Source organism: Ceratosolen solmsi, unplaced genomic scaffold, assembly GCF_000503995.2.
Source record: "Ceratosolen solmsi marchali unplaced genomic scaffold, CerSol_1.0 scaffold47, whole genome shotgun sequence".
Taxonomy (NCBI): Eukaryota; Metazoa; Arthropoda; class Insecta; order Hymenoptera; family Agaonidae; genus Ceratosolen; species Ceratosolen solmsi.
Window position 1 is genome coordinate 3,698,863 of NW_011948419.1, and position 26,671 is coordinate 3,725,533.

Here is a 26,671-nt window from a genome sequence, read left to right on the forward strand (position 1 = left end):
CGCACTCGTCCTCTTAAACGTCGACGATCCCCTCGATTATTAACGCCGGGTTTCGCCAGATAAAAAGTTACTTAATAACGAGCCACACGCTTGTATATTTTCAAATTTCCATTTTAGTCGCGGAGCACGTGGGGATTCATAGCGCAAGGAGGTAAAAGTCACGGCTCTCGCGGTGCAAGAAGCTCAACGTCGCGGCCGGTAAGTAAGCACGTTAATTAGCTTTCGACCTTAAAATTAAATTGACGAGGAATTCCGTTGCTTACGTTTCGAAACATGAATTATCAATTGCTGAAATATCCATTCCCTTCGTGTTATTCGTTCGAAAGCTTAAAATATGTGCCAAAGACACGCTTGATAAGAAAACATCTCCTTTCATTCTTATAAATATTTATTCCACGAATTTATTTCACATTTAAATTATAGAACAAAAGTATACGTAACAAATTTTTAACACACTTCCCATTATATTATTATTATTAAAAATTTATACTTTAGCTACGAAATTGACCGCGATCCATATATAAATTCTTGAATTCTGTTATTGCAATATAGTTGTAAATTCTGATTAATTAGCACGATATGAAAAGAATTCTGTAGTATAAATAGGCGTTAGTTTCGATTTTATTTGTATTTTCATGTTTCCAATCAAGATAATAGTTACCAATTATTACTTTTAATTAATCATGTTCATTTATGAGAAATAAAAAAAAATTGTTTTAAAAAATTTTACAGCTCACTCACTGCACGATATTATATAACAACGAACAATCAACTACAATTTTACTGTTCTTATTTACAATGATAAATAAGATAATAATAACATTTTATAGATTATTATTTTTATAGTTAAATTGAATGCCATTGTAGTTTATCAATAGAGATAGTAAAATCTTTTAAAATGCCTTTAAAATTTCCTATCTCAAATATTTTTAATTTAAAATTGAAAATATCTACACTAATTTAAAATAATACAATGATAAAATCTGTATTATTTGTAATATTTAAAAACTATGCGTAGATAATTTAAAAAAATAAGTTTTCATTTTTTATAGAATATGCATGTCTCTCGAAATACAAAATATGAATATCGGATCGATTGCTTAATAATGTAAAAAAAAATAAAATAAAATAATAAACTCGAACATAATTGAAAGATTGATTTTGATTTTTAAGATTTAGATAGTTTAATCGATGCATTATTAAATAAATATTTTAAGCGCAAGTTGTTGAAAAATCAATTCCAATTTAATATTTTTATTCTAATATTAATATCGTAATCTAATTATATATATATATATATATATATATATATATATATATATATATATATATATATAACTTAAGATCATTATTAACTGTATTATTTGAAACGCTATTACAGTTTACTTTATTATTTTATTTATTTTATTTATTTTATTTATTTTGATACAAAAAGAAATGAAAAAAAAGAAGAGAAAAATGCCAATTTTTAATATATCATTTTACAGTAAATTATAACTACGTAATAAGTGTTTCTAATAGTTATGAATAATCATTGAAGGCTGTTTGAAATATGCGAAATACAAATTTATTAATGCCAAATAATACATTTATAATGTCATTATTAAGGAATTTATTTTAAGAAGAAAAAAAAGTGAGAGGGAAAAAATCATAAGGGTAATTAAGTATTAAATATAAATTAAATTATTATCGTGCAGGTAGTAGTGCATAGGCAGGAGTATGTAAGATAAAATCTATCGTACGTATGTTTTATACGAATGAATATGTGTGTATTTTGCTGCCTTTGAAGACTTGAGTTATCGAAGAATTAATTGAAGTTGGGTTAGTCCAGTTGCTACTACGAATGTTGTTCGCTTTATTTTCAAAAATCTTTTCACATTTTCGTAATCTCTTCATCTTAAAATGCCGAATATATTCGCCTTACTTCATGCTCATAAGCCATAAAACGTCGCGCACACACGTGCAGCTGCGCATACGCGATCCGTGCATTCAGGAGGAAACGTATTGGGCTGTCTGCTAGATAGTGGAGCAGCACAGGGGAAATAGGTTATGTGCTTCGGGCGCGTCATGGCGTCGCGTCGCGGGTCGACCGTTGGACGACGATAGCTGTAGTGTAGTAACTACGTGCACGCAATTAGTGTCACGTATGTTTTATCCTTCTTTTGCATTTGTTTTTTGTTTTTTTATGTCTTTCTGTGGCAGCGGCGAGGCAGAAGCGTTACAAAGTGGGCGGTAAATGCATGGAAAGAACACAAGACATGGGCTTCTTCGTGGCGGGGGGAGGGGGTGGGGAAGGAGGGCTGGAGAGTCGAGGTACTTGGGAGTGTTGCTGAAACGTCTCGAGGCAGTCGTGGTCGGGTCAGGTCGCGCGACACGATTTTGGCGATGAGACAGCTTCGCTTTTCCTCCCTCGCAGGTGTCGTGGAGTTTGGTGACGCGCGCAAAAGACTCGTAAATATTATATTCTGTTTTGTCTTGCCGTTGGCAGTTTGATTGTTTTTGTTTCGCAACTGTTTTTTCTATTTTTGTTTTCCTTTTACTTTCCGTCCTTTTTAACAGTCATTGTTGCGGAATGTTATTTGTCTCTATCGTAGAGTAGAATTTAGAGCACTGTTACGTAATTGTTTATTTTTGTAAATTTTTTTCTTTTTTTTCTCTTTTCCTTTTTATATATAAAATTGTAATTTTCATTGGTCTTTTAATGAAATGCATAAGTATATTATTCGTATGAATTAGCCGATCTTATGTACAACAACTTTGCATAATTGGTGCATTACTGTTACGTCAATTAGTTATTAACGAGTTTGAGATAGTATAAATTTTAAATTATCTATCATTGCTTATCAAATTATTTATCATTCCATTATTTATCATGATTATTTAGCAGTAATTTTCAGAAGTCAGTGCGATAAATTAAATCCTTAATTATAATTAATCATTATTCTCAATGTATATATAATATCTTAATTGTATTTTTTTTCATGCTTTGATGATATATTATTAAAATTTGTTATTTTCGTCGTGACTATAAATTAATCGATCTTAATTTATATTGATTAAATTAAATATTGGAATTAATAGTTGTGAAGATCGATATTAGTGAGTAAATTTTTTAATTTTTTGTTTAGTAAGATTTTTAATTTAATTTTCTAATACATAATCAATGATAACCTGTGAATATATTTACTATAGAAAATTTTTTTTTTTTTGCAGGTTTATGAATTCGACAGAAATTTTCTCCGATAATCATTATATATTTCATACTATGTGATAAATTAACTTATAAAGTACTTCCAAAAATGTTGTTTATTTTTTGTTGAAATTGCCAACGTAATTAGAACGAATGATTCGAGACTGAAAAATCATTAAAAGAAATATAAAAACTTGGCAAATATAAGAAGTAGAAACTAAGCTCTTCCATAGTTATTCAACAGAATGGCTAATCCAGGGACTGTTATTGCACACATTGTAAAGCTAATTGTTACCATTACATGTATGAAATTCTTCAAGGATTCATTTACATTACGAGCGGCCGAGCAAGGATGGGCCGTTCGCGCTTTTCAAATCCTACTTGTGCATTCTATTCTGGGAATATTTAGATTCGGTAGGTAATTATGCATTGAATCGCTCAAACTTATAAAATCACGATAACGTCACCTCTTACATGATTTAAGATTTTGATATCTTTTATCTATATATACATATCTTATATTATTAGTTTAAATATTGATAAATTAATCGATATTGTGGTTTGGCAATTGCGAAAGTATTAAGAATTTACTAATTTTATGATGCTATAGAATTTTCAATTTTTACGAAAACCTTTTCATCCTAAATAAATTATCTTAATATATTTTCTTAATCACTTAAATATCGTAATGTAATAATGCACTTCTATACATAAAGCATAAATCATCCACAGTTTTGTTAAATAGTTTAGTAATTTAAATGAAATAAAAATAAAATAAAAGTAACATTACGGTTTTACGTAATTTGCTAATTAAATGATTGTTTCGAGCGCGTTTCACGTACATTATTGGCCTTCGTAGTAATGGTTTTTAAATAATTCAATGCACGCGCAATGTTGAATAATTCATAAACTAACGTATTTAACAACCTATAAGAAATGATAATAGTGAATAAAATGAGTTCATCCAGTCGTGGAATTTATAATTTATAAACTCGATTATAATGTCCTCGATTCGAAGTGACTTTAGTCGATGTAATCGTTCATTGATCTCACATCAATACGATCCTCTTCTTTACGTAATTGATAATAATGTTTCGCAGGAGGGCCGGGAATCACGAAGCGCTTCAGAAACTTCTACGAGCTCTTTTCGAGCGTAATCGAAGTCGTGCCCTTCGCCTTCTTCACCACCGAAGTCCTGCTCAAGTACTGCGTCCGCGAGGAGTTTCGCTTCCTCCTCCTGGCTTTCGGCCTCTTGCCCACCGTCATCGAGCTCAGCTCCACGAGGATCAAGGATCGCTCGAAGCTACAGAATTTTACCAACTTCGTGCTCTTCCTGCAGATGATTAGCCTCATCCTGGTGTGCCTCTTCAACGATAATTACGGGGGCTTGAGCCTCGGGGCTTCATTGGCCGTCGCGCGTTACATCTCCGAGGACTTCTGCGACCATTACGAAGTGCCCTACGTCGATCTCTCCCAGTACAGCTTGAGCTTCGTCGAAATCTTCGCCCTCGCCTCGCTCAAGGAGGCCTAAGGTTGTGCATGCTTGAAAAATGGGTCAATCCCATTTTACTTATTTATTAATCGATGTTTGTTTGCGTGCGTACGTGCGTGCGTTTTGAGAAAGGATGCGTGAGAGGTGGAGTTGCGGGTTCCCGTTGAGTAAAAAGATGCATTCAATCATTCGGGAACAGAGTCGCCTTACTTGAAAACTTGAAAAATCAATTTTTATAAGAATATGGGCGTGAAGGATCGCGCGTACCAAGAGAGAAATTTTGGCTCTACCGGGACCCAAGTTATTATTGTTATGAAACAAGAAACATTTGAGCTATTGTATTATTATTAATTGTACTTAGTGTAATAAACATCTGTGCTTTAGAAAATTTGCAATTCTAGTCTGAAAAGCTTATTACAATTTTTTATGGTAATTTTGCAGTAAAAGTTATTGCAAACAGCTTATTTATTTTGTAATCTAGGTATTAAGAAGTTGGTATAGGCCTTAAAATTAATGAGTGTTAAAATGAAATACGAATAATATTATCGTACATGTGAGTGATTAAATGTTGAAATTTGCTCAACTCTTCGTACGCTATTATTGTAAGAATCCAATATTTCATGACATTGACACTTGCTATTGATATTATAGAATTAATATTCGAGAAATGTACAATGCTCAAATGTTTTTTTTTTTTTTTTTTTTTTTTTAAATTACTATTAAACTAATAAACGTAAGAATTGCATGTTTTTCCTCGTTGTAACTCGAAGTTTCGATCAATGTCTCAACTCATGCTCATATTTAGGTTGTGCAAACGAGTCGTTTACTATATAAGTATAATGATATAATTTTCATGTGCAAATGCAGTTATTAGTATACACTTAGAAAGAAATTTCATTGATTAAAGAGGATATTTTTTATTTTTTATTTATGTAAAAAAAAAAACATAGTTCTCTTAGTGTATACTTAATTTTCCAAGATATATAAAAACGACTGTCTATTTGACTTAAGACCAAAGACTTATGGGTAAGAAGATATAAAAAAAAAAAAAAAAAAAAATTATTAAAGTCTATTACATTGAAGAATTTAGGAGGTACATTGTACATTACATTGTAGGATTCGATAAAATGCAAATGTACGTTAATCAAAGATGTTCGATACTCTTCCATTTATATCAACTTGTTTTCTTTACATTATCAAGAAAGAATTCCTCGGACGGATCCTACTTGCATATCTATGCTTCTGTTTACATTAGAAGAAAACATTAGAAATATAACTCCAAGTAGTTCCAGAAATAGAATACCCATATATCTTTCGTAAAAACAAAATACCGATGACTGTGCAGTTATAAAATTTGTTCAAACTGTGATATTAATCGGTGAAAAGTTAATCTGTTTATAGAATCTACAAGACTTGGCAAAAATAGAGCTTAAGGTAGAGATGGGATTTTCTTATTAAAAAAATTCCAGAGTGCTTTATACAACTAAAATACAGACGTCGCTGCATTTTCGTACCTTTTACAAATCAAGTAAATCATAATGGGCTCTTTCAGCTACACGTGGGCACATTTATTAATAAGAAAGTTTTATTAAAAAGTTTTGGCGTATTAATTGCTTTTAGCGATAATTAGAAAATTAAAATGTTTTATCAAATTACTATACGCATCATAATTTTTGAAGTTTTCTTTTTCAATATTATAAATTTTCCTTAATATAAGAAAATAAAATATAGTAAATTACATATTATCCCGAGAAGCATATAATTGTGAAAGATGAAAAAAAAATTAATTACATTCAATGAAATATTGTCTGACTTTTAATTCTTTTTAATGAAACTTTCTATTCAGAGATGTAAAAATTATTAGATTATTCGTTTATAGAATAATTATCAATTGTTCTTAACTAATTGAGAGAAATAATACGCTGTTACCACATTTACAAATATTTATTATATTCATACTTTTGTATTTATATAAATTCTAAGACTATTAACAATACTAGACTTTTTGACTTATTGTCTAACATATTATCTATAGATACAAACAAACAAATATTTGTAATATTTTGTATCGCTTTTATTTTATCGTTACTTAAATCAAAATATTTTTATTCATAGGTATATAAAAGACGTATAACTATAAAACTTATTAACGACATTATAATGAATTTATAAAACCGAAACTCAGCTAATGTAACTGTGATAAAACACATCTTACACCTATTACTATGATATTCTTTAATTAATTAATTATAGAAATTTAATTGATATCATTATCTTAAGTATGCTGCAGTATGGTGTAAGACAACAATTTAAAAGTAATATTTTCCCAATAGACAAAAAAAAAGAATTCTTCCCGTGTTAGAATGTTATTGCAATTATAAAATGCAAAAATACACGTTTCAAGCATGGACAACATCACAATACATCAATCTATTGACAATTACATTAAATTTGAAAATATTAAATAGGGATATGATAGTCTAGTAAAATTTAAGCCATATAGCTGAGCTACGAAACGAATGAGATTTTAAAACTATAAATTAATTCTTACGATCGGATTATCAAATGAACCGTTGGTTTTTGGAAAGGCATAATTTCAACCCCGAGTCCAGGAATTATCCAGTAGCTGACATGAAAGTCATTAGAGGTGGCAATGTTACCTGTTCGCTCTTCCTTTATCTTTCCCCACCCCCTCGCCATCTGTCTCATTCTCTCGTATTGTCATTTGAAAAAGTAGGTTCGCTCGTGTAACTTCCCAGAATGAGCATCTATCCTCGAATATGGAGTGTAAAATCCACGATAATGGAATTTCATCCCTACCCCGAGTGAAAATTCGAATGCATGTACAAGTCATCGAGGCGCAGGTGGCTCATCATCAGTTTTCAGTTAGACAGCGTACGAGCATCTCATCCGTATATTCGCAAGTGACGATAGTGGCTAAATTATTAATCGGCACGATAATCCCTAATTCTTTCGTCGAGCCATCCTTTACGCGGTCTATACCGCCGCCGTATAAGGATTAGTGTTCCACGAAAGGAGCGCGTGGACGTGAAACGACATGGCGGACCACAATGATAACCAGCAGGATGACAATGTCTTGCTTCATCTCTCGGTTATCGAGGAGAACCTCGACGTGGCGAAGTTCCTCTTGAAGCACGGAGTGCCAGTGAACGGGCGAGCCGTTAACAAAGAGCTCGCCTTGGAGTTCCTGACGGATAGCGAGCACCGATCCTACCTCGAGTCCATTCGCGTCTCTCAGAAGTCGGAGCTGTTGCCGGACGACGAGCTCGATGCCAAAACAACGACGGCTCTTCACTTGGCCTCCCGCATAGAAATCAAGGACATCGCGGAATTGCTGTTGCAGATGGGCGCCGAGGTGAATTCGGAGATGCAAGGCGGCGAGACACCTTTAATAATCGCGGTGTTGTCAAAGCGCATGGCTCTGGTGCAGCTGCTGCTGGATCGTGGGGCCGACGTGAATGCGAAGACCCTCTGGGGTAAGTCGGCGTTACATTATGCCGCGCAGACCGGGCAGAAACCGATGCTCGAGATGTTGTTAAGGAGGGGTGGACACGTGAATGCGTCCGACCGGGACGGGCTGACGCCTCTGCATATAGCCGCCGAGGCGGGACACAAGGAGCTCGTGTTCGTGCTGCTTAAGGGCGGAGCTGATTACGAGGTGAAAAGTAAAAGCGGCGCCACTGCACTTCATTACGCCGCCGTGATGGGACATCAGGAGATCCTCGAGACGATTCTCGATAACGGAGCCAGCATCAACTCTATCATCAAGCACGGTATGCTCGACCTCGCTCCTTTCACCTGGATTACCGACGCCGAGGAGAAGAAGACGTGGGAGCTCGTCTCGCGTTACATCTCCAAAGTCAGTCTTGTTGGTTGGTGGTATAATTCTACGATGATGAGGCTCTATGGAAAGCACAAGACGAGAAAGAGTATTTTTCATGCTGACATGGACAGTCATTGAGAATGCGGGAGAACTAAACGCCCACGATTATCCGAATATTGTCTTCCTCCTAGTCATACTTTTTGTATGATACGTGAATTTGTTTGAACGAGAGAGAGAGAGCGAGAGAGAGAGAGAGAGAGAGAGAGAGAGAGAGAGAGAGAGGTAGGTAGGGGGTACGAGTTATAGGAGAGGGTGCATTTTCTTGATGATCTTATTGGATTTAATGTAGAGAGCGTTTGAAAGTTGGGACATTGTATCAGCCTCGCGTTTTATGTTTGACATCATTAGTATGCTTTGCAAGTTTTCTTATTTTAAAATAATGAAAACGATTAATTTTTTGCAATACCATTAGATAAGTAATTTTCTTCAATTCATGAATTATGTAATTCTTTTAGAGATATTAATTCACCATTGTGTTCAACAATGTAAAATAACCAGTCATGGGCCATCATTTTAGTGGTTTTGTGTATCGAGTTTTTTTTTTTAATTATTTTTTTAGCTCTCTTACAAGCTGATATTAGAATACTTTTTGTTCAATCTGCATTTTACTGTTCATAATAAATATTATCAAATTACTTAATAAATTTTTTACTATATAAGAATCAAAAGAAAGTTCTATGTAAAATACTCCACTCGTATTATATATAAGACTTCTGATTAAAATGAACGTTAAATTTCGGCTATATTCTTCTGTTTGGAAAGTTGCTTTGTATAATTAATCAACACGATCAATAAAATTGATTAACCTTTTTAGTAATATAGTTTCTTTATTCTTTATATAGATCTAAATAAACTTTTCTATTAAATTTGGTTCATTTTAATTATTTTTCACACGTAATACACTCTTAAAGCAAGTTTGATCATATCAATATTTAAGTTAAGAAAAAAGAAAATTAGAATTTAAATAATTTAAATATTGCCATTGTTGGTTAATAAATAGTTAATTCAATAGCTTATAATTGATATCATTGAAACAAAAATATTAATACATATTCTATTTAAATAGCCGTTTACAATAATAAAGCTAACATTATTCAGATTGCATTTTACACATAAACATTTAAATCACATTATTTTTTTCAATTCAAAATAACTCATTAGATATTTTTATTAGAGTATGTACGGTATTTATTATGTTACTTTTTTTTTTGCCTTTTTTCCAAATTATGCTGATTAATAAGGATTAGAATGATTGAATTATATTAAAATCCATGATATTTTAATGATATCAATTAAAAAATTATCAAATACCCAATAAATAAAATAGTAAAATTAGTTAATAAAAGATATAGTTTCGTTAATATCTATCTATCCACTATATATATGGTTGTAAATGAAAAATGAAAATGAAAATGAAATTATACGTCTTTTATAATTGTTAGGAAAAACCATTTTAATGGTGATAATTTAAAAGCTATTTACATACACATCTTCGCAATAACCATTTTTGAGCTTATATGGAGCTATGGACGGAAAAAACTACTAAGCACGTTATATCTTATGTATGGTAAATAATAGTTATGGCGTGCTGTAAACCAACTAAATACTGATCAATGAGGAACAATATACATATGAAGCATTATTTTATGTACATATAAAGGACGCCTGAAATATACTTCGCATTTTTTTTTTTTTTTTTTTTTTTTTTTTTTTATATAAAGTACAATGGTATTATTAATTTTGTAGCATGACATTTAATATTACAAAAATTAATGAGAAAAACTAAAACCAGGGTATTTTCAATAATGACCAGGCAACGCGAATACAAATATTGATACAACTTAATGCTGCTCTCTTCTAACATTGTGTCATTTGTAAAAATGCGAATGTATATGTATAAAAGAAAATGCAAAAATTATACATGTATTTCAAAATTATTATTTTTGATTATCGATATATTTTTCTCACATATGGATTCATTTTTTTGCAATTTCATAACGAACAATGATGAATCCATATAATCTTTCTATCTAAACATATCTTTAATGACTAAGCCATGTAAATTATGAATAAATGAACAAATTCGAATTACTTTTAATTTAATTGTCGGCATTTTTTAAAAATTATTTTTCACTTAATAAGGTCTTAAGAAATTTATAATTATTAGTGATTAGAAATTGTAATCGGCATTTTGTTCCTTAATTGAACATGATCAATACTAGCGAAAATTCGTTAGGAAGTATAAACTAAATTAATTACAAATTGTCATAAATTCCATAATATGAAGAAATAGATTTAAAATAAATTTTGAATATATTATTTATTTTTTATAAAAATGTTTTATTTATTATTTTCATAATTAGTAAATAATATAACTGTTATATATTTTCTTAAATGGATAATGCCAGTTTATACAACTGATATTATATTAGTTTTTAAAAATGTAAAAGATGATACAGAAATAATGTTCGATACTTAGCTCATAAACATTTATTTCTTATTTAAAATCATCTAATAGAGTTGAAGATAGGGAAACAAATATTTTTAAATGAAAATTGTTTAAATGATATTTGTAAAAATGAATATAGATTTATTTTGAAATTAAAATATCAATTGCCGATTAATACAAGTAGAATGTTTGAATTAAAAGAATTTGTTTATCGGCTATACGCACTAAACCTATATTCATTTATGTCATATAAAATATAATAATCATAGGTAAATTTATATTCGTATACTATGTAAGCCATTATGCATAATTTCTATTAAAGATTTAGTTGTAAATTAACAAAACGTTGCTTAACATAATTTTTGTACTTTATTCCGTTAATAAATTTTTTTATTTGTTTACTTATATATGTATTTATTATTTGAAAATTATCTCTTACCCCAATGTTTGTTGTTAATAATTGTCCTTGCAATAAATTTTTAATGTAATATGGATATATTTTGTGAAAATTAGCAAGATTTTTAATTCTTAAAATATGTATTCGTAGAATATTTATTGCTTTACATTTCAGTTTTTTGAATTTATTAATTTTCACTGGAGATAGTGAGGTGTTTAATTAAGTGTATTAACATTAAAATTCTTGTATTACACGTTTAAAATAAAAATAAAATTGAATTTAATCACCAAAACTATTTTACAATATTAGTTAAATAAACGATGCAATTATTATAAAGAAACGACATAATATATAAAATATAAAATTGGTATATTTTACAGTTGTATGTATTGTAAATTGTATTTATAATATATATATATATATTTAAAATGAAAGATATATTAATTATATTGTTTGAAATTTTGATTTTATATTGAATAATACTGCAACTATGTTATTTTGATTTAATGACATTTTTTTATAAGTTATCTATAACTTAAATATTTATAACTATAACTTAGACGTTTATATAAAGTTAAAGCCGCTGGTTTCTACAAATTATGAAATATTTCTTGGATTGTTCATAAGATGTATATTATCAAAAGCGTAAGAATTGTAACAAATTAGAAAATATTATGAAAACTATAATAAATTATAGATACAGAATGAATCTTTTAAACTGTGCACGTGAAATTGGAAAATGTTGTCACTCTTTTAAATCGTGTAACTATAATGTTCAAATTTCATACGAATGGTATTAGTTGAAATAGTTAAAATAAAAACTATATTAATTTGAAATTACTTTTGATTTTATTTTGTTCTAATGTAGCTAAATATAGTTGTATAAATAATGGAAACTCCAAAGATCGTTGAATTATTATTTTAATTAATATAACAAGCTTGGAATTATTCATTTAGTTAAATTAATAATGAATTCTAAGGTAAGGAAAAATAGTAATTATATAATTTGTTTGCGAAACAAGGGAAGTAATAATTTAACGTTGAAAAAATAATAAAGTTTTGGATTATTGAAATGGAATTTGTATAAGTTAAGATAATGTTTAATAAGTGATTTGCTATTTCTATAAATTAAAATGTTATTCCCATTGTACGTTTTCGCTCATTTTACTATGCCTCTGTAATATTATTTACTATGCCGTGTAATATTCTTGTAAGTTATCCCATTAAAATGTTATTATGTTGGAAAATCTTGATGCACTAGATTACTTGTGGGCGTTAACTCCGTTTATTATGTACTCTTGTATTATGGTATATGTTTCATTCGCAGTTAAAATATAATAGAGACTTATAGTTAAATTCAATTCTTTCAAATGTATTATAGGATAATGAAATCATTAGGTTATTGTTCACGCTGTGCATGTTTCATCTTATTTTGTCATTTGTCTCTTATACCGGGATTGCTTAGCATAGTCAGTGGCTTTCCTTAATTAAACGATTTTAGTGGTAAAGTGAACGTGTAATCGATTTAGAGTGACTATTGCAATTTAGTTGATTATTTCCGTTTGCTTAATTATATATCTATTAGGGCAGAATGTGAAACACTGAACTCATAAATTAAATAATAAAATGTGATACTGATTTTTATTTACGTACGTTTCTACAGCAATAGATACATCGTTTCAATATTTTCAACGCTAAATATTTATGAAACTATAAAAATGTATTTATATATGTCAGGTTAATTATATATTTTTGAATATTTGCAAATGTGAATAAGTGTTAAGAGATAATATTTAATAATGTAATAGAGTTTAATTAGCTTAATGAATCTAGTTTAATCGGTGTATAAATATTAAGAGATAAGAGTGTATAACGTAATAAGCGTATTCGAATAGAAATAATTTGATTTTTGTTAATAATTCAATAAAACGAGGGTTTTTTTTTGTCTGAAGGAATCTTAAAAAAAAAAAAAAAAAAGCAAGAAAGGCTCGCATACGAATAAAAAAAACATAATGAATCGTGCAAGTTCCAACAGATACTTCAATTACAACGTAAACATAAAATAAAAGAGGCATCATTTTATTATGTTCATTCATATTTATTATATTTATTGGAAAAGCGCGTAGACAGAGCTACTCTTATGCCTGCATTATGTCAAATAAAAGACATAAAAAAATTAAGCTCTTGCAGAATCGCTACATAAATTCGCAAAATCATTAAGTGGTTTATAATAGTTTCGATTTTACAGAGCGACACTTGCAAACTGAGCATTTGACCATAGAATTTACTTGGCTTTGCCGATTTTCGGATAATTATACCTAGACTTTGGACTTCACAAAAGGGGTTCTACTCCCATAACATACCTGCGTTTTGTCGGAGCGTACCTACGTATCGGCGGCAGACTAAGTTTATTGTTCTAGGAATCATCGTCCAGTCTTAAGTTATTCTTCTCGATCTTTGAACTAGCTAGGACAATTCGACGGTCCTGAAAACAATTAAAAGCGTTTGCGCTTGAATACAGCAGATAAATCCTGGATCCCCACTTACACAGCGTTGTTCTGGCTTTGTTCGGGCGTCGCTCACACAAAATTCAGTCGCTTGGCATCGCTCGAGTCAAGCGGTAGACATTTGCAACGATTCGGCTGCAACGAATTAATTATTTAATCGGGATCGCAGCACCGTGAGCGCTTGATCGTACGCGATAGCCTTAATCAACTCTTCGTTTTAGCATTTCACCGCTCGCCATCGTAATACAAATTATCGTAATCGAACAAAAGAATGGCAACGCTACCGCCAAACCAGAACGCCCTATTGCACATCGCCGTGCTGGAGAACAACGAGAAGGCGGTGAGGTTCCTCCTGAAACATGGCGCGCAACCCAACACGCGCATGCACTCGAGCAAGGAACAGTGCCTCCGTTACGACATGGTCCTGAACGCGGAGATGTCGGATCTGCTCTACCGCTATCGCAGCTCCTCGTCCTCCTGCGCAATGATCGCTAACATCCAAACCCTACCGCACCACAAGCTCAATACAACGTACGATAGCCACCGGAATCGCAGCTTCTCCAACACGAGCGATATTTGCAAGCATTTCCGTCAGCAACAGCAGCAACAGCAGCGCAGCCCGATGCCCCTGCACGTGGCAGCGGCCAACGGTCGGCGCGACATCGTTGAGCTCCTTCTGGACTACGGCGCCCATGTGAACGCGGAGATAGAGGGAGAATACACACCATTGGTGATCGCGATTATTCTTAAGCAATACGAGATCGCGCGCATCCTCATTCACGAAGGGGCGAACGTGAACGCGCGCTCGAAGAACAGCAAGACGCCCATGCACTACGCGGTCAAGACCAAGCAGATCGAGATCGTGCAGCTGCTGCTCAGCAAGGGCGGCAGGGTGAACGCCCGCACCGATCACGGGGTCACGCCGCTCCACATCGCCGTCGAGCGCAAGCTCAAAGACGTAGCTGAGCTGCTGCTGAGGTGCGGCGCTGACGTTAACGCGGTTACCAAGACCGGAGTAACGCCCTTGCATTGTGCCGCCGTAAAGGGACAGCGCGAGATCACGGAGTTGATCCTCAAGTACGGTGGCGACGTTAGCGTTATAATGAAGAAAGGCGAGATCGATGTTACGCCTCTGCTGTGGGTCACCGAAGTCGAGCGCAAGAAGATAACCGACATCGTCTACAGGTACGTGCCCAAGACGAGTGCCAGTGGATTTTACGAGCGCTTCTTCAAGAAGATCTGGAAGCAGCTCTGCGGTATTCGCAAATGATTGTGGATAAGATTGTGCAAGCTTTCGTCTATGATTCTATCGGCCATTATCAAATAGTCTAAAGAGTGCACAATGACTATAATTTTTTGTTTGCCATTAGAGCTAGTGGTAAACGGAGTAATTGAACTCAAATGATCTTGCGATTCTTCCCGAGCGCTTGCCTATCTGAAATTAACATAGATTTAACAAGTCGTTAATGGTTAAGTCAAATTGGGTAATAATCAACTGTATTAGTCATTAATATTGTATTTTTTATTTTTACTTTAATTTTTCTCACTAATAATTTATTTAGATTTGTTCGTAATTGTAAATTCAGAAATTATTGTTAATCTTTGTCTTAAATCACATTTGTCTTATTCGATATTCCAATGAATAAATACAACGAGCTGTATTTTTGTTTTAAGTTATAATAATTAATAATATTTATACCGATTATATTTAGATTAAAATTCCAATTCATGAAAGTACCTTCATTAATACATCTTGAATAATGATTGTACCTTACTACGAAATCTTATGCGAATGATGATGTATATAGAATCTTAGTAAAAATTATAAATATTTCTCTAAACTAGGCGTTCATCTATTGTATCCTTTAATAATAATACTCTTTAGGCATGTAAGTAACAACTATGCGTTTTTTTTTTTTTTTTTTTTTTTTTTTTTTTTTTTTTTTTTTTTTTTTTTTTTATAATCTTTTAACACAACAATGTATTTAGTTATAATACAAACTAAAAGTTATAAATAAAAATTGTAAGTAAGAAGCTTTACCGGCGTGATTTCATTAATAAATTTCATCTTCAGTGTATATCCATACTTATGGAAAATGAAATTGTATTTTATAATAAATATATTATGTATTTCTTATCATTACTGTGTATTATTATTATCATTATTATTATCATCATCATTATTATTATTAGCAATGACTATATATCAATCTACCATACTAATGAAAAATTTATAGTCATTTTTTGTCCTTTACAATTTCACGATTGACAGATTAAGGTTAAGCTATCAGTCATTATTATTAATTAATGTCATAAAGCCGCTTTTGAAGGTTAGGCATCATCGAAATAGAATTCCCATTCGTAATTTCCAATTATATTAATAATACAAATTTATTCAAATTAATAAAAAAAAAAAATAAATAAACGAACCTTATGTTTATCGATTCCGCTTTATCCTGTTGTTTACTATTGTTAGCGTCCGGTTGTTGCATTTATCTAACGGGGAAATGGTCGACACGTAGCTTTTCCAAATTACAACCCGATATCATAGCTACAACCATAGGAGTTCTAGCAATTAGTTTCAGATCTTCGTTGAGCCTGTTATCACCGTTCTATAATCATGCTTTATACCGTAAGTATTATTTTATTAACAATAATATTGAGAAAATATTAATATTCTTAGATATTACATTTTACTATTTTTATTTCAAAATACGTTGTGATATAATATTTATTTTTTTACTTTTACTTAATGCTATTGTGTATTAATTATTCGAAATTGTTGGAAATTTATTGAATAACGATTAACACTATCGATTATCAAATATCAAATATTAAGGAAACTTACCTGTGGTCCTATAAGATTGATATTTTGTCTGGCGTTGTTGCTAATGAAAAGACGGCGATTATTTCTGAACGAATGCGTTATTGGTTTTTTTAATTCTAGACATAATTAATAATTATTAAATTATACACATTCGAATGCATTGCCTACCATTAATATAACGGATATCTCAAAGATATAAAAAAAAAAAAAAAAAAAAAAAAAAAAAAAAAAAAAAATCATTTACATATGAAAAATAACAATTATTATAATTAATAAAATAATCATTATGATATCCTAATTAAATTTAATTTTTCAACTCTGTAGCTATCGATCCTTTAGAAATCGATGATGAAGATAATACAAAAATTCAATCAAGAATTATTCCCTTTTACCACGTATTATGTAGAATTTTGAGTATGGGTGGCTTTATTTATGCTGTGTGCGAAGCACAGGGAAATCGACATATCGGTATTATAATTATTTCAACGTTAACATTTATTGAATACGTCCATGCTATGTACACGAACTATTCTAGCCAATTAAGTGACAAATATTTCCATTTCTTGTGGATGGTAGGTGGAGGAACATTGGGGTATCGTTGAATAAAAATCCATATTAATTATTATTGAATAAGTGAATCAATTAATATCGATATTACTTATATAGAGTATGATAGATATTCTTTAAGCAGGCATGAATTTGATTAAATTTTAAGTAATTCGAATATCGGAGATACATTGTATTATTGGAACATTTGATTTTGCAATTATAATTGATTCATTTACTCTATTCGCATTATTAGCAACAGTATTATTTAGCTTATAATTAAATACAGATGGAAGTATGGAAATAACTATTGGTTGCTGGCTTACCTACCGTACTGTATTACGTTTTTGGTACTCACCCCAGAAAAAGATTTTCCATGGTCTGTCGAGCAAATCATTAATAATTACATGATGATAGCTCACATTTTCTTAATGCTTGATGCTGTACGCGAAGCTCGTTCTATCAATTAATCAAACATTTGAATATTTTTATTAAATGAATCATTAAAAGAAAAAATAATAATAAAAAAAAAACATAGTAGTTTATATTAATTGTACTCTTAATGTTTTACTGTAAAATTTTTAAAAATATTACTACCCCATTAATAGTTAGATAGTAATATAAAAATAAAAAAATTATTGGTACAAATATTATCTTTTTATCGCTTAAATCTCACATAGAAATTTTAAAAAATTTAAAGGTCAATTAAATTTTACAAAAAATTTTTTCTATTTATTTTTTATCTATCATGAATCGCTTAAAGTAAATAATAAGCATTGGTAACAAACCATATAATAAGAAATATTAATTTGAGTATGTAAAAATTATATTTATAAACCTTAAACATTAATAATTACAAACACTAATAATCGTATAATTTTTTTCCTATTATCAAATTAAAAATTTTGTTTCTTAACAACACTGTTTAGATAAATCAATATGTATTGTACACTTATTGACGATGTACACGCGTATAAAATTTAAATACATTCGCATTATCACATGTAGATAATCTAAAATAAGGACAAGACGACCGATCTGCATATAAGGTCACCGAAATTATTTCTTCATGTAACGTGTACCAAAAAAAAAAAAAAAAAAAAAAAAAAAAAAAAAATAAAAATAAAATGAAAGAATAAATGCGTTGAGTAAATAGCGCTATTAAAGTACAAACAATGTCTTGCGCTCTCACTTTAAATTATAAATATTGCTCCTTCTTCGGAACGAATAAAAAAAAACATCAACGAGTTGATATTAATCACCAATTTTGCTTGAAATAACCTCGATTATTCAAGTAGTTTATTTACTTTCTAATAAACACATTTTACTAATTTCATTGACACGTATAATAATGAAAACTTATACTATAATCTCCTTATTAATCTCAATAACAATTCAATATATAAAAATATGTTTTATTAGTGTCGTATCATTCAAATTAGTTAGCACACTTATACAGACCTTCCCGATCATAATTACCTAAAAATTTTACATTTATATTAACATTGAACATTTACAATGTTGGATAAATCCATACTTTTGTATGGTAATAATTTAAATATCATATTAGTACGTTTCTTCTTCTTTTTTTTTTACTTAATTTTTACGATCGAAAATTAAAAATAATCTTTTTGCAATAAGAATAATTAACCTTTGTAGAAAAAGTCCCTCGTTCTAAGCAGCGCGCGCGCACGCACGCACGCACACACACAAAACACACATACACGTATGCACATACTTGCATGAAATGGTTATCTAATTTTAAATACATTTTATCATTTCTACATGAAATTCTTATATAAATGTTTTTAAGTAAAATGCATTAAAATTTTGTATACTTTTATCGAGTATTTTGTGGATTATCTATAGTGAGTTTATTTTTCAATGATCTGATTGATTTTTCACGTTCAAATGCCTATTAAATATATCGTGGTTTTCGCAATATACAATGTAATAAAATCCAACTGCTTTTAAATGTTTTGATTTAGGCTATTAAAATTAGCAGTCATTTAATAATTACTAATCATTCAATCGCCATTTTCACTCATTCATCCGAATGAAAGAAATTATTTTCTTTTGTACGTGCTCGAATTTAGTCAAGCATTAATATCGATTATTTTTTAATTTATACTTACTTCAACTTTTACAAAATATCGTATATTAAGGTCAAGTGAAGTTTTAGATATTATCTATACCTCATAAGCATATTCTTAGATCAATTTATACATTTTTCACTCTGAGACTGCTATTATCAGCACTTGTCTTAACAATCTTTTTTGACCACGACGTCGATAAAATACAAATTTGAAAGCTTACATTAGTGATTTCTGTTTAACAGGAAATGTTTTCCAGTATTAATATCTATAAAAGAAATCTAGGTAGACGGATCATCTACATATTTAAATTATATCAATGTAACTCGACATTGTCAATGATAATTTAACATTTTTAAAAAATAAATTCAATACAATTTATTTCTGTAATTAGCATGAAAATAGGCTTACGATTTAATGAGCTTAACAAACACATTAATAATTAATGATATCGAGTTATATTACAATATTTGAAGAATTCGTAAAGCTGGTACCTGTTTTATCGAAAGAAACATTTAAATTCATAATAAATTAATAAATCTATACAATTCTTTAGATTCGCCTAGATGGCCGAAGTCTTTCTATTTTTCCATGCCTTTTTGTCGTTGTTTTTTTCGTTTGTTTTTGTTGTTTGTTTTTTGTCATTTCTTCATTACAAAGAGCGAGAGGCAAGTAACCGGGGAATGATGGAACTCTCGTTTCCCTTCGTCCCGCAACAAAAATTCATTCGAGAACTTTCGGAGCGTCGCCGTAATAATCCAATCAGCTACACCGATAATTGGACGGCCGTTTGACAAGTCAAGTAAAATTTCACGCCCCCCACCCCCCAATCCCACCCCACCGGTTTCAAACTCTCACACCCCCACCCCTCGCTCTTAATACAGAGTTACGAGCATAATGGCTTCGCCAGTGGGCTGTCAAAATGAAAGCCCCTCAAAGGTTCGAGTTGGACTCCCGCCAGCCGACTTGGCCGACCAGCGGCTGGAGTCTCAGGCTGTTTCTGGGACTGTCGTCGGCTTCGTAGCCGGCATTCGAGTGGGCCCCGTGATTCTCGAACACGTCCTTCACCGATATCTGGCTACTGCGGGTCGGTCGGGGTTGGATCCCCAGCGGATTGCCCGCCACCCCGTAGATGTTGTTGGCTCCGAGAGTCTGCATTTGGGACTTGCGGCGCTGAGCCGCCATTATGCTGTTCCGACGACCCTCGAAAGCCTTGAAGGCCTTTGTCGATCGACGCGTCGACATATTTCGTGGAAGACCTGTTGGTTTTGGAGAAAAGCGATCCTCAGTCCTTAACTTTTATAGTGAACGTTCGCGGAATGGCCATTAGCTTTGCTAATTATGAAGATAATACATTGCGAGGGTCTAGTAGTTGATGCTTATTAAAATAATTTTTATTAAAGTCGAGAGAACGAGCGAGATGTGAATTATCTTTGAGAAATATCTTTTTCCTTGTCATGGCAGTTGAGGTCAATCGAATCTGAGTTTGCTCATTGATATTTATTCAATTAATACGGCAATTTTCTGAGAGTTTTCTTAAACTTTCTTAGATCGTTAAGTTTCATAATTGTGACAGTAATTATGGCGAAGAATAGTGATTTTTACGATACATATAATTGTTCACGACACGATAATGAATTATTGGGCACGGTTTATAATCATTATCATTATCATTATACTACTATTCATTACATTTATCCAGTTTCGAAATTCTTGATAGAAGCATTTTTACAAACAGTCGAATAAAAAACAAAGCAAGTTATTATTACCTTGTCCCTCGGCCATGCTGAAAAATCGCTGGCGAAAAGCAACGTCAAGAGTATTGATAGCTTGCGTTTTTCGACGGCTTTTCTCAAGATTTCTGATAGTTTTGCGCCTGCCTGGGCCACTTCCGCTTCCCTCGTCGTAATCGCCCTCCATACCATCCAACCTTTGCAGATCCCTCACGATGTCAACCGCATGTTTCGATAGCAACGCGTCTTCCGACAGGTCCTTCGACTGCAAAAATTCCAACGGAATTCACTATTTTATCACACGTATCTTATGTGTATCCATATACGCATAGAGAGGGTTTTACGTCTCATACGAGTAAAAATGATGGTGAATTGATTCATTAAAATTGCATTGAAAAATAGACAGTAAGTAAGTAAGTGAGCCGATTTTTTTTTCCACTGTTTTTGTTTTCGTTTTGTTTTTGCTTTGGTTTCTTATTGGCATCGTATTTAATTATGCGATTGAGCATAAAGAGACAAGTACCTTCTTGCAACAATACCAGTCGAGGGCAGTGCTCGCCAGAATGTGGGCCAGCGTTCCGAAGCGATGGAACAACATGGCTGTGAACTGGATTACGAGAATCAGAGCAAAGAAGAACACGAAGACGAGACCGATCGGCTCGAGTTGCAAATATTCTTTAGTGACGTGAACCTAAAATAGAGAAAACACAATGTTAAAAGTCGAATACAAAAGTAAAAATATTATTAGTTTAGCATAAAAATGTAGTAATCAATCAAAATTTCGCTTATGAATTTCGGCTTATAATATATTGTGATTGACCTCTTGATAAATTATATAATAAATATGGGTAATACATTGATATCTACGTTTTTTACATTTATGCGAAATTTCGATTCATTCGAACAATTTTTTTTTTTATTAATGATAATTAAATTATTAGTTCGTGAGCTGTGCTTATTAATATTATTATTATTATTTTTTTTTTTAAATATAAAGTAACGAATTCGTTTAGCAATTTTCATATATTTTTTTTTTTTTTATAACTTTCAATAATAGTAATTTTGACTAAATTAGTATATCACGTACGCTTAGTCTCGCTTAAACATCGTTGAATATAAAAATATAAATAATAACACGTATAAAAGAAGGTATTTATAATAGTAGTAATAAGCAGCTCGCGAGTTTCTAGTACTATGTTGTCACGCACATTCAATATTTACAAATGAAAATACCTGAGCCAACCACGAAGGTGTAAGTAACAATATATGTATATGTATGTATGTATGTATGTATGTATATTATAATTATTATTATTATTATTATTATTATTATTATTATTATTATTATTATAATTATAATTATAATTATATATATATATATATATATATTTATTTATGTATTAATTAAATTAATTTAATTAATTAAAAAAATTAAATTAATGATAATAATAAATAAATGTGTACGTAACATAAATATAATTATAAATATACAAGTATCCAGGAAATCGTAGAAATATATTGTTCATCCCAGTGCATCCTCCAATAAAATATTAAAAATTACTCATGTAGTCTAATTAGAGTTAGACATAGAAACACAGAAAGAAAGGAATTGATACAAGAATCCATTCAGTTTTCAAGCAAATCATCATACATCATTTTATAAACAATTCTTTTCTTTAAAAATCGAAATTAGAAATTCGTTTGATTGATTGATGAAACGGCAATGGGAAAGAATATGTGACAATATAATGTGCATGAATGAAAAAAAATTGAAACTACGAGTAAAATAATGTTAAATACTAATAAATATATATATATATATATATATATATATATATATATATATATATATATATATATGTATTTTTTTTATGTGAGATAAATACACAAAGTATTATTGTTACGTGAAATAAATGAACTTAGCTATTATTAATTAATAAGAATATAATATAAACGTAATGAATAATGTATTATAGTGACAATATAATTATGTACTCGTAGTCTCAATATTGTGAAAAGGATGAAGATAGGTTTGTGTATGTACACAAAAAACCAGGTCAATTTGTAAAGTTATACCGTCTTCCGGTATCCATTCGCAACACCACAGAGTCAAAGACTGAGCTTTTGTCATTTCATACCAGAAGCCAGTATTTTTATTCTTTTTTTTATATATATATATTTTTTTATTATTAATGAACCTTGCATCAAACGTTATTTTGTTATTAACATTTAAAACGCACCATAGAATTTGTGACCAAGAAGACTGAGTGCAGTTTTACAGGAGTGTCTCGTAATAGATTTTAAACGGGTGCTTGCGATAAATCAAACAAATTTTCAAATACAAATTTACAAATTTATAAATTTACTGAGTTTAATAATTTTTAATTTGAATTATCATCGTTGCATGTAAAAATCAAAATTTTGTCATTAAGGAATCTTTTCATGAACTTTCGAATCTACGATAACTCATTTACCAATAATATCATTTCATTCTTATAGCAGATTGTTAAGATTGATTAAACGTTGCAATTGAATTGAAAAATTCTATAATTATCTCTCATAAGAATAATTGTATTAATACTGTTTGAATAAACGTTGCTCATTAAACACGGCTTAGAAAAAGTTAGAAGTTATTTAAAATGCTTTCTTTTTCTTTTTTAAACCGCTCGCGACATTCTTTCGCATTCCAAGTTGCACCAGTAGTAGTTACGCGCTTGAAGGAATGATATTGGTCCTTTTCAAGAAATGATTAAAGAACCAAACGAGGCAACCCTCATCACTAGGTTAGTCACTCTCAAGAACACCGATGCGTAGCTTTAAATTTTTGTTTATTTCGAGGCTTTCACACATGGCGAAAGCCAGTACCTCCGATGTTTCCTCGATGTACGTGATGTTCGTCTTGACGCCCAGCGGCCACACCACGTGTAGTTGGTCTTTGTTCAGCTGCAGTAAGAATACGATCAGTACGAACAAGGCATTGAACATTAAAAAGGCGAACACACTTTTGTTGCGCAGCTCGATCAGATCCGCCGCTATCCTTGCCTGTGTATCGCGTTTAAAGCAAAAAAAAAAAAAAAAAAAAAAAGAGCTCATTAGTAACGTAATCTTAAGCTCCGCTCGCGACATTGTGCTTTCCTTTGTCTAGCCGTCTCTATGTTTATTTTAGTCGGAACTGCAGTTATTTTACTCTTATTTTTTTTTTCCCCGTAATCATTTGCTTTTAATTCGCTTGATTCGTCGTGCAGTGTTGGGCTTAGGTAGTCTCGTGAAAAGTCAGAGTACGACTATTCCAAGTCAAGAGACGTAACACGGAAACATGAGTGATCCACGAGAGCGGTTAAGATGCTCCAGATGAGCACGAGTCACGGAGCGGAGCGCATTTTTACCTCTTGGGAACTTTCGTCATAGGTGATGTTCGTCTTGATACCAAAGGGCCATTTCACGTGCAATAAGTCTTTGTTAAGTTGGAGAAGAAAGACGATGAGGACGAAGAGGGCGTTGCACATAAAGAAGGCAAAGACGCTCTGGTCGCGCAGGTCCTTCAAATCTTTGGCAATTCGCGCCTACGATACGGTGGCGCAAAAAATGGGGACAAGGGCGAGTTTACGATTAATTTGTGTTTTTAAATTATAAACCGACGTCGAGATAAAGATTACGTCAACATATTTTTCATTTACTTCACTTCAATTCCCTTTAATCATTGTAAAAACTATATTGTATCGATAAATCATCAATTTATTATCCATTATTCGAAAAAAAGATGGCTATATTTATATTTTTTTGTTTATTGTTTGTTTGTCTTTATTTTTTATTACTTTAAGAAATTATTAGCAAGCGATAAATTAACAATATTCTTTAAATGTCAGAATTACATCGAAGTTCATTAAACTAAAGAAAATATTTATATATACATGTATTTGTACTGTACAATATGTAAATTATTAAAATTGATTAAATTGATTCATTAATTATGAAATATATTGTTAAGCTTTTGATTATATTTATGGGTAAAGAAAATTAAAAGTTGTGTAACTTAATTTGTCAATCTGCCACCCATATTACATATTTATATTAATACATTTAATGAAATATATAAAGACAAATTTAAAAATTCATATTTATTTATTAAATAAATAAAAAAATCTCTTTATTTGCAATTCGACGTTATTTAAACAAATTTTATTGTATGATAGGTAGGCACGCATTGGATTTTATGGATTATTTTATTTTTTTTTTTATTTTTGTTTTACAATTCTTCTCCAATTTATTTTTTAAAGGCTCAATTGTATTATAATAAGTGATGTAATTTTCGTTTAATTTGAAAAATTTTTGAAAAAAATTTGTTTTAGTCGAACAATAAGAATATTAATTGCGAATAAAATTGGAAAAGGACAAATTATGTGATTCGATTTTTTCATGATCTATTTATTTTGAGAATGATATGAAAGTATCGTTTATCCGATTTCTGTTTGATCATTTTAATTAGAAAATTTTCCATTGAGTCAGTGTAAGTTTAAAATAACCATATGTGAATGGATTACTATTAGAAGAAAAATTATTAAACAAACAATTTAGAATAAAAATTTTCTCTTATGAATTATCATGAATTATAATAAAAAGTATTTTATATTTATGAATTATTATCGTCAAATATCGTCAAATATCGTCAAATATCGTCAAATATCGTCAAATATGTCCGTGCTTATTATATACGAGAATATTAATATTAATTTTCAACGATTCACATTATTTTTGATATTTACTATAAAGCTTTTACATATTGGATTAAAATTATTCAATGACTATATGAATTTTTCTTACAAATTTACAATTTTTTTTTTTTTATATTTAAAATAAGCTTGTATTTTCATAAATTTTCCCATTTGAGCAAATATTATAAACATTCGATGTCTTGATGCAATATTTTAACATTTTATTTATTGAAAATTCCATTACTTTCCGAGGATTGCCAAACACAAGCAGGTAATTTTGAAGGAAAAATCGAATCACATAATAAATGGAAAAAGGTCAAATACCTTTTCGGCCTTATCCTCGTCGATTGGATAGAGATACTTCTCGAGGAGATCCTTCCAGAAAAGTTCCTCTTGCATGGAGAGGACCTCGACCTCGCCCTTCTTCAGGCCCTCGTCGTCGAGCCAGTAAGGCCGAGAGGGGAAACCGGATTCCCGGTTATTGTCCGTGTTTTGGCTGGCGATGGTCTCGGTCTCGCTGTCACGTCCGTCCTCTTCCGCGGGATCCTCGCCGATGGCCCCCAGGTGGTCGGCCGAGCGCGAGCCCACGGACGAGGCGCGTCTACGACCGCCAGACATGTGTCCGTGCGGATCTACCGCTCTACGAATTTTCCAAGTTTATTCGAAGGTTTTTTTTTTTGCCGTAAGTCATGGGCGAGAGGATTATTATAGTTAGCTTTATTAGAATTTCGGGTTGATGAATTTACGATTCGCGCATCGCTTATGATTCGTAATATCGTAATATCTGTTCTCAAGTAGAGTAAGGGTAAAGCTTTTAATAT

General features: G+C 31.1%; 5 protein-coding genes across 6 annotated transcripts in view; 4 read left to right on the forward strand and 1 right to left on the reverse strand.

Moving 5' to 3' along the window:
• LOC105360568 (uncharacterized) overlaps nucleotides 1-26,671 on the forward strand; it is a 38,025-nt gene continuing 11,354 nt past the window's right edge. Inside the window, exons 1-3 of one of the 2 annotated variants that reach the window (XM_011497507.1) lie at nucleotides 1-198; nucleotides 3,214-3,604; nucleotides 4,291-4,722. In XM_011497507.1, coding sequence (XP_011495809.1) covers nucleotides 3,436-3,604; nucleotides 4,291-4,721 — 600 coding nt within the window. In that variant the 5' untranslated portion in view covers nucleotides 1-198; nucleotides 3,214-3,435 and the 3' untranslated portion in view covers nucleotide 4,722. Of the gene's footprint in view, nucleotides 199-2,362; nucleotides 2,452-3,213; nucleotides 3,605-4,290; nucleotides 4,723-26,671 lie in introns of those variants that run through there. The other variant, XM_011497508.1, reaches the window with a different exon arrangement.
• On the forward strand, nucleotides 7,046-8,754 carry LOC105360567 (ankyrin-1-like). The gene has a single exon (XM_011497505.1). It carries the CDS (start codon nucleotides 7,741-7,743, stop codon nucleotides 8,662-8,664), a length of 924 nt encoding a protein of 307 aa, XP_011495807.1. The 5' UTR covers nucleotides 7,046-7,740; the 3' UTR covers nucleotides 8,665-8,754.
• Nucleotides 14,194-15,437, forward strand: LOC105360566 (ankyrin-3-like). Its single transcript, XM_011497504.1, has one exon. It carries the CDS (start codon nucleotides 14,211-14,213, stop codon nucleotides 15,207-15,209), a length of 999 nt encoding a protein of 332 aa, XP_011495806.1. The 5' UTR covers nucleotides 14,194-14,210; the 3' UTR covers nucleotides 15,210-15,437.
• LOC105360779 (uncharacterized) lies at nucleotides 16,373-17,782 on the forward strand. Its single transcript, XM_011497780.1, has 3 exons — nucleotides 16,373-16,571; nucleotides 17,091-17,358; nucleotides 17,602-17,782. The coding sequence occupies exons 1-3, from the start codon at nucleotides 16,373-16,375 to the stop codon at nucleotides 17,780-17,782; spliced, it is 648 nt and encodes a 215-aa protein (XP_011496082.1).
• The window catches only part of kkv (hyaluronan synthase-like protein kkv), a 61,427-nt gene continuing 55,016 nt past the window's right edge, over nucleotides 20,261-26,671 (reverse strand). The window contains 5 exon segments of the mRNA XM_011497503.1: nucleotides 20,261-20,664; nucleotides 21,175-21,403; nucleotides 21,662-21,829; nucleotides 24,004-24,180; nucleotides 26,175-26,490. Of these exon segments, the coding sequence (XP_011495805.1) occupies nucleotides 20,339-20,664; nucleotides 21,175-21,403; nucleotides 21,662-21,829; nucleotides 24,004-24,180; nucleotides 26,175-26,490 (1,216 nt within the window). The 3' untranslated portion in view covers nucleotides 20,261-20,338.

Coding starts and splice junctions, on each gene's coding strand:
- LOC105360566 (XM_011497504.1), top strand. CDS start 14,211: ATGGCAACGCTACCGCCAAACCAGAACGCCCTATTGCACATCGCCGTG.
- LOC105360567 (XM_011497505.1), top strand. CDS start 7,741: ATGGCGGACCACAATGATAACCAGCAGGATGACAATGTCTTGCTTCAT.
- LOC105360779 (XM_011497780.1), top strand. CDS start 16,373: ATGTTTATCGATTCCGCTTTATCCTGTTGTTTACTATTGTTAGCGTCC. Junction 16,572..17,090: donor CTATAATCATGCTTTATACC/GTAAGTATTATT, acceptor TCAACTCTGTAG/CTATCGATCCTTTAGAAATC. Junction 17,359..17,601: donor GTAGGTGGAGGAACATTGGG/GTATCGTTGAAT, acceptor AATTAAATACAG/ATGGAAGTATGGAAATAACT.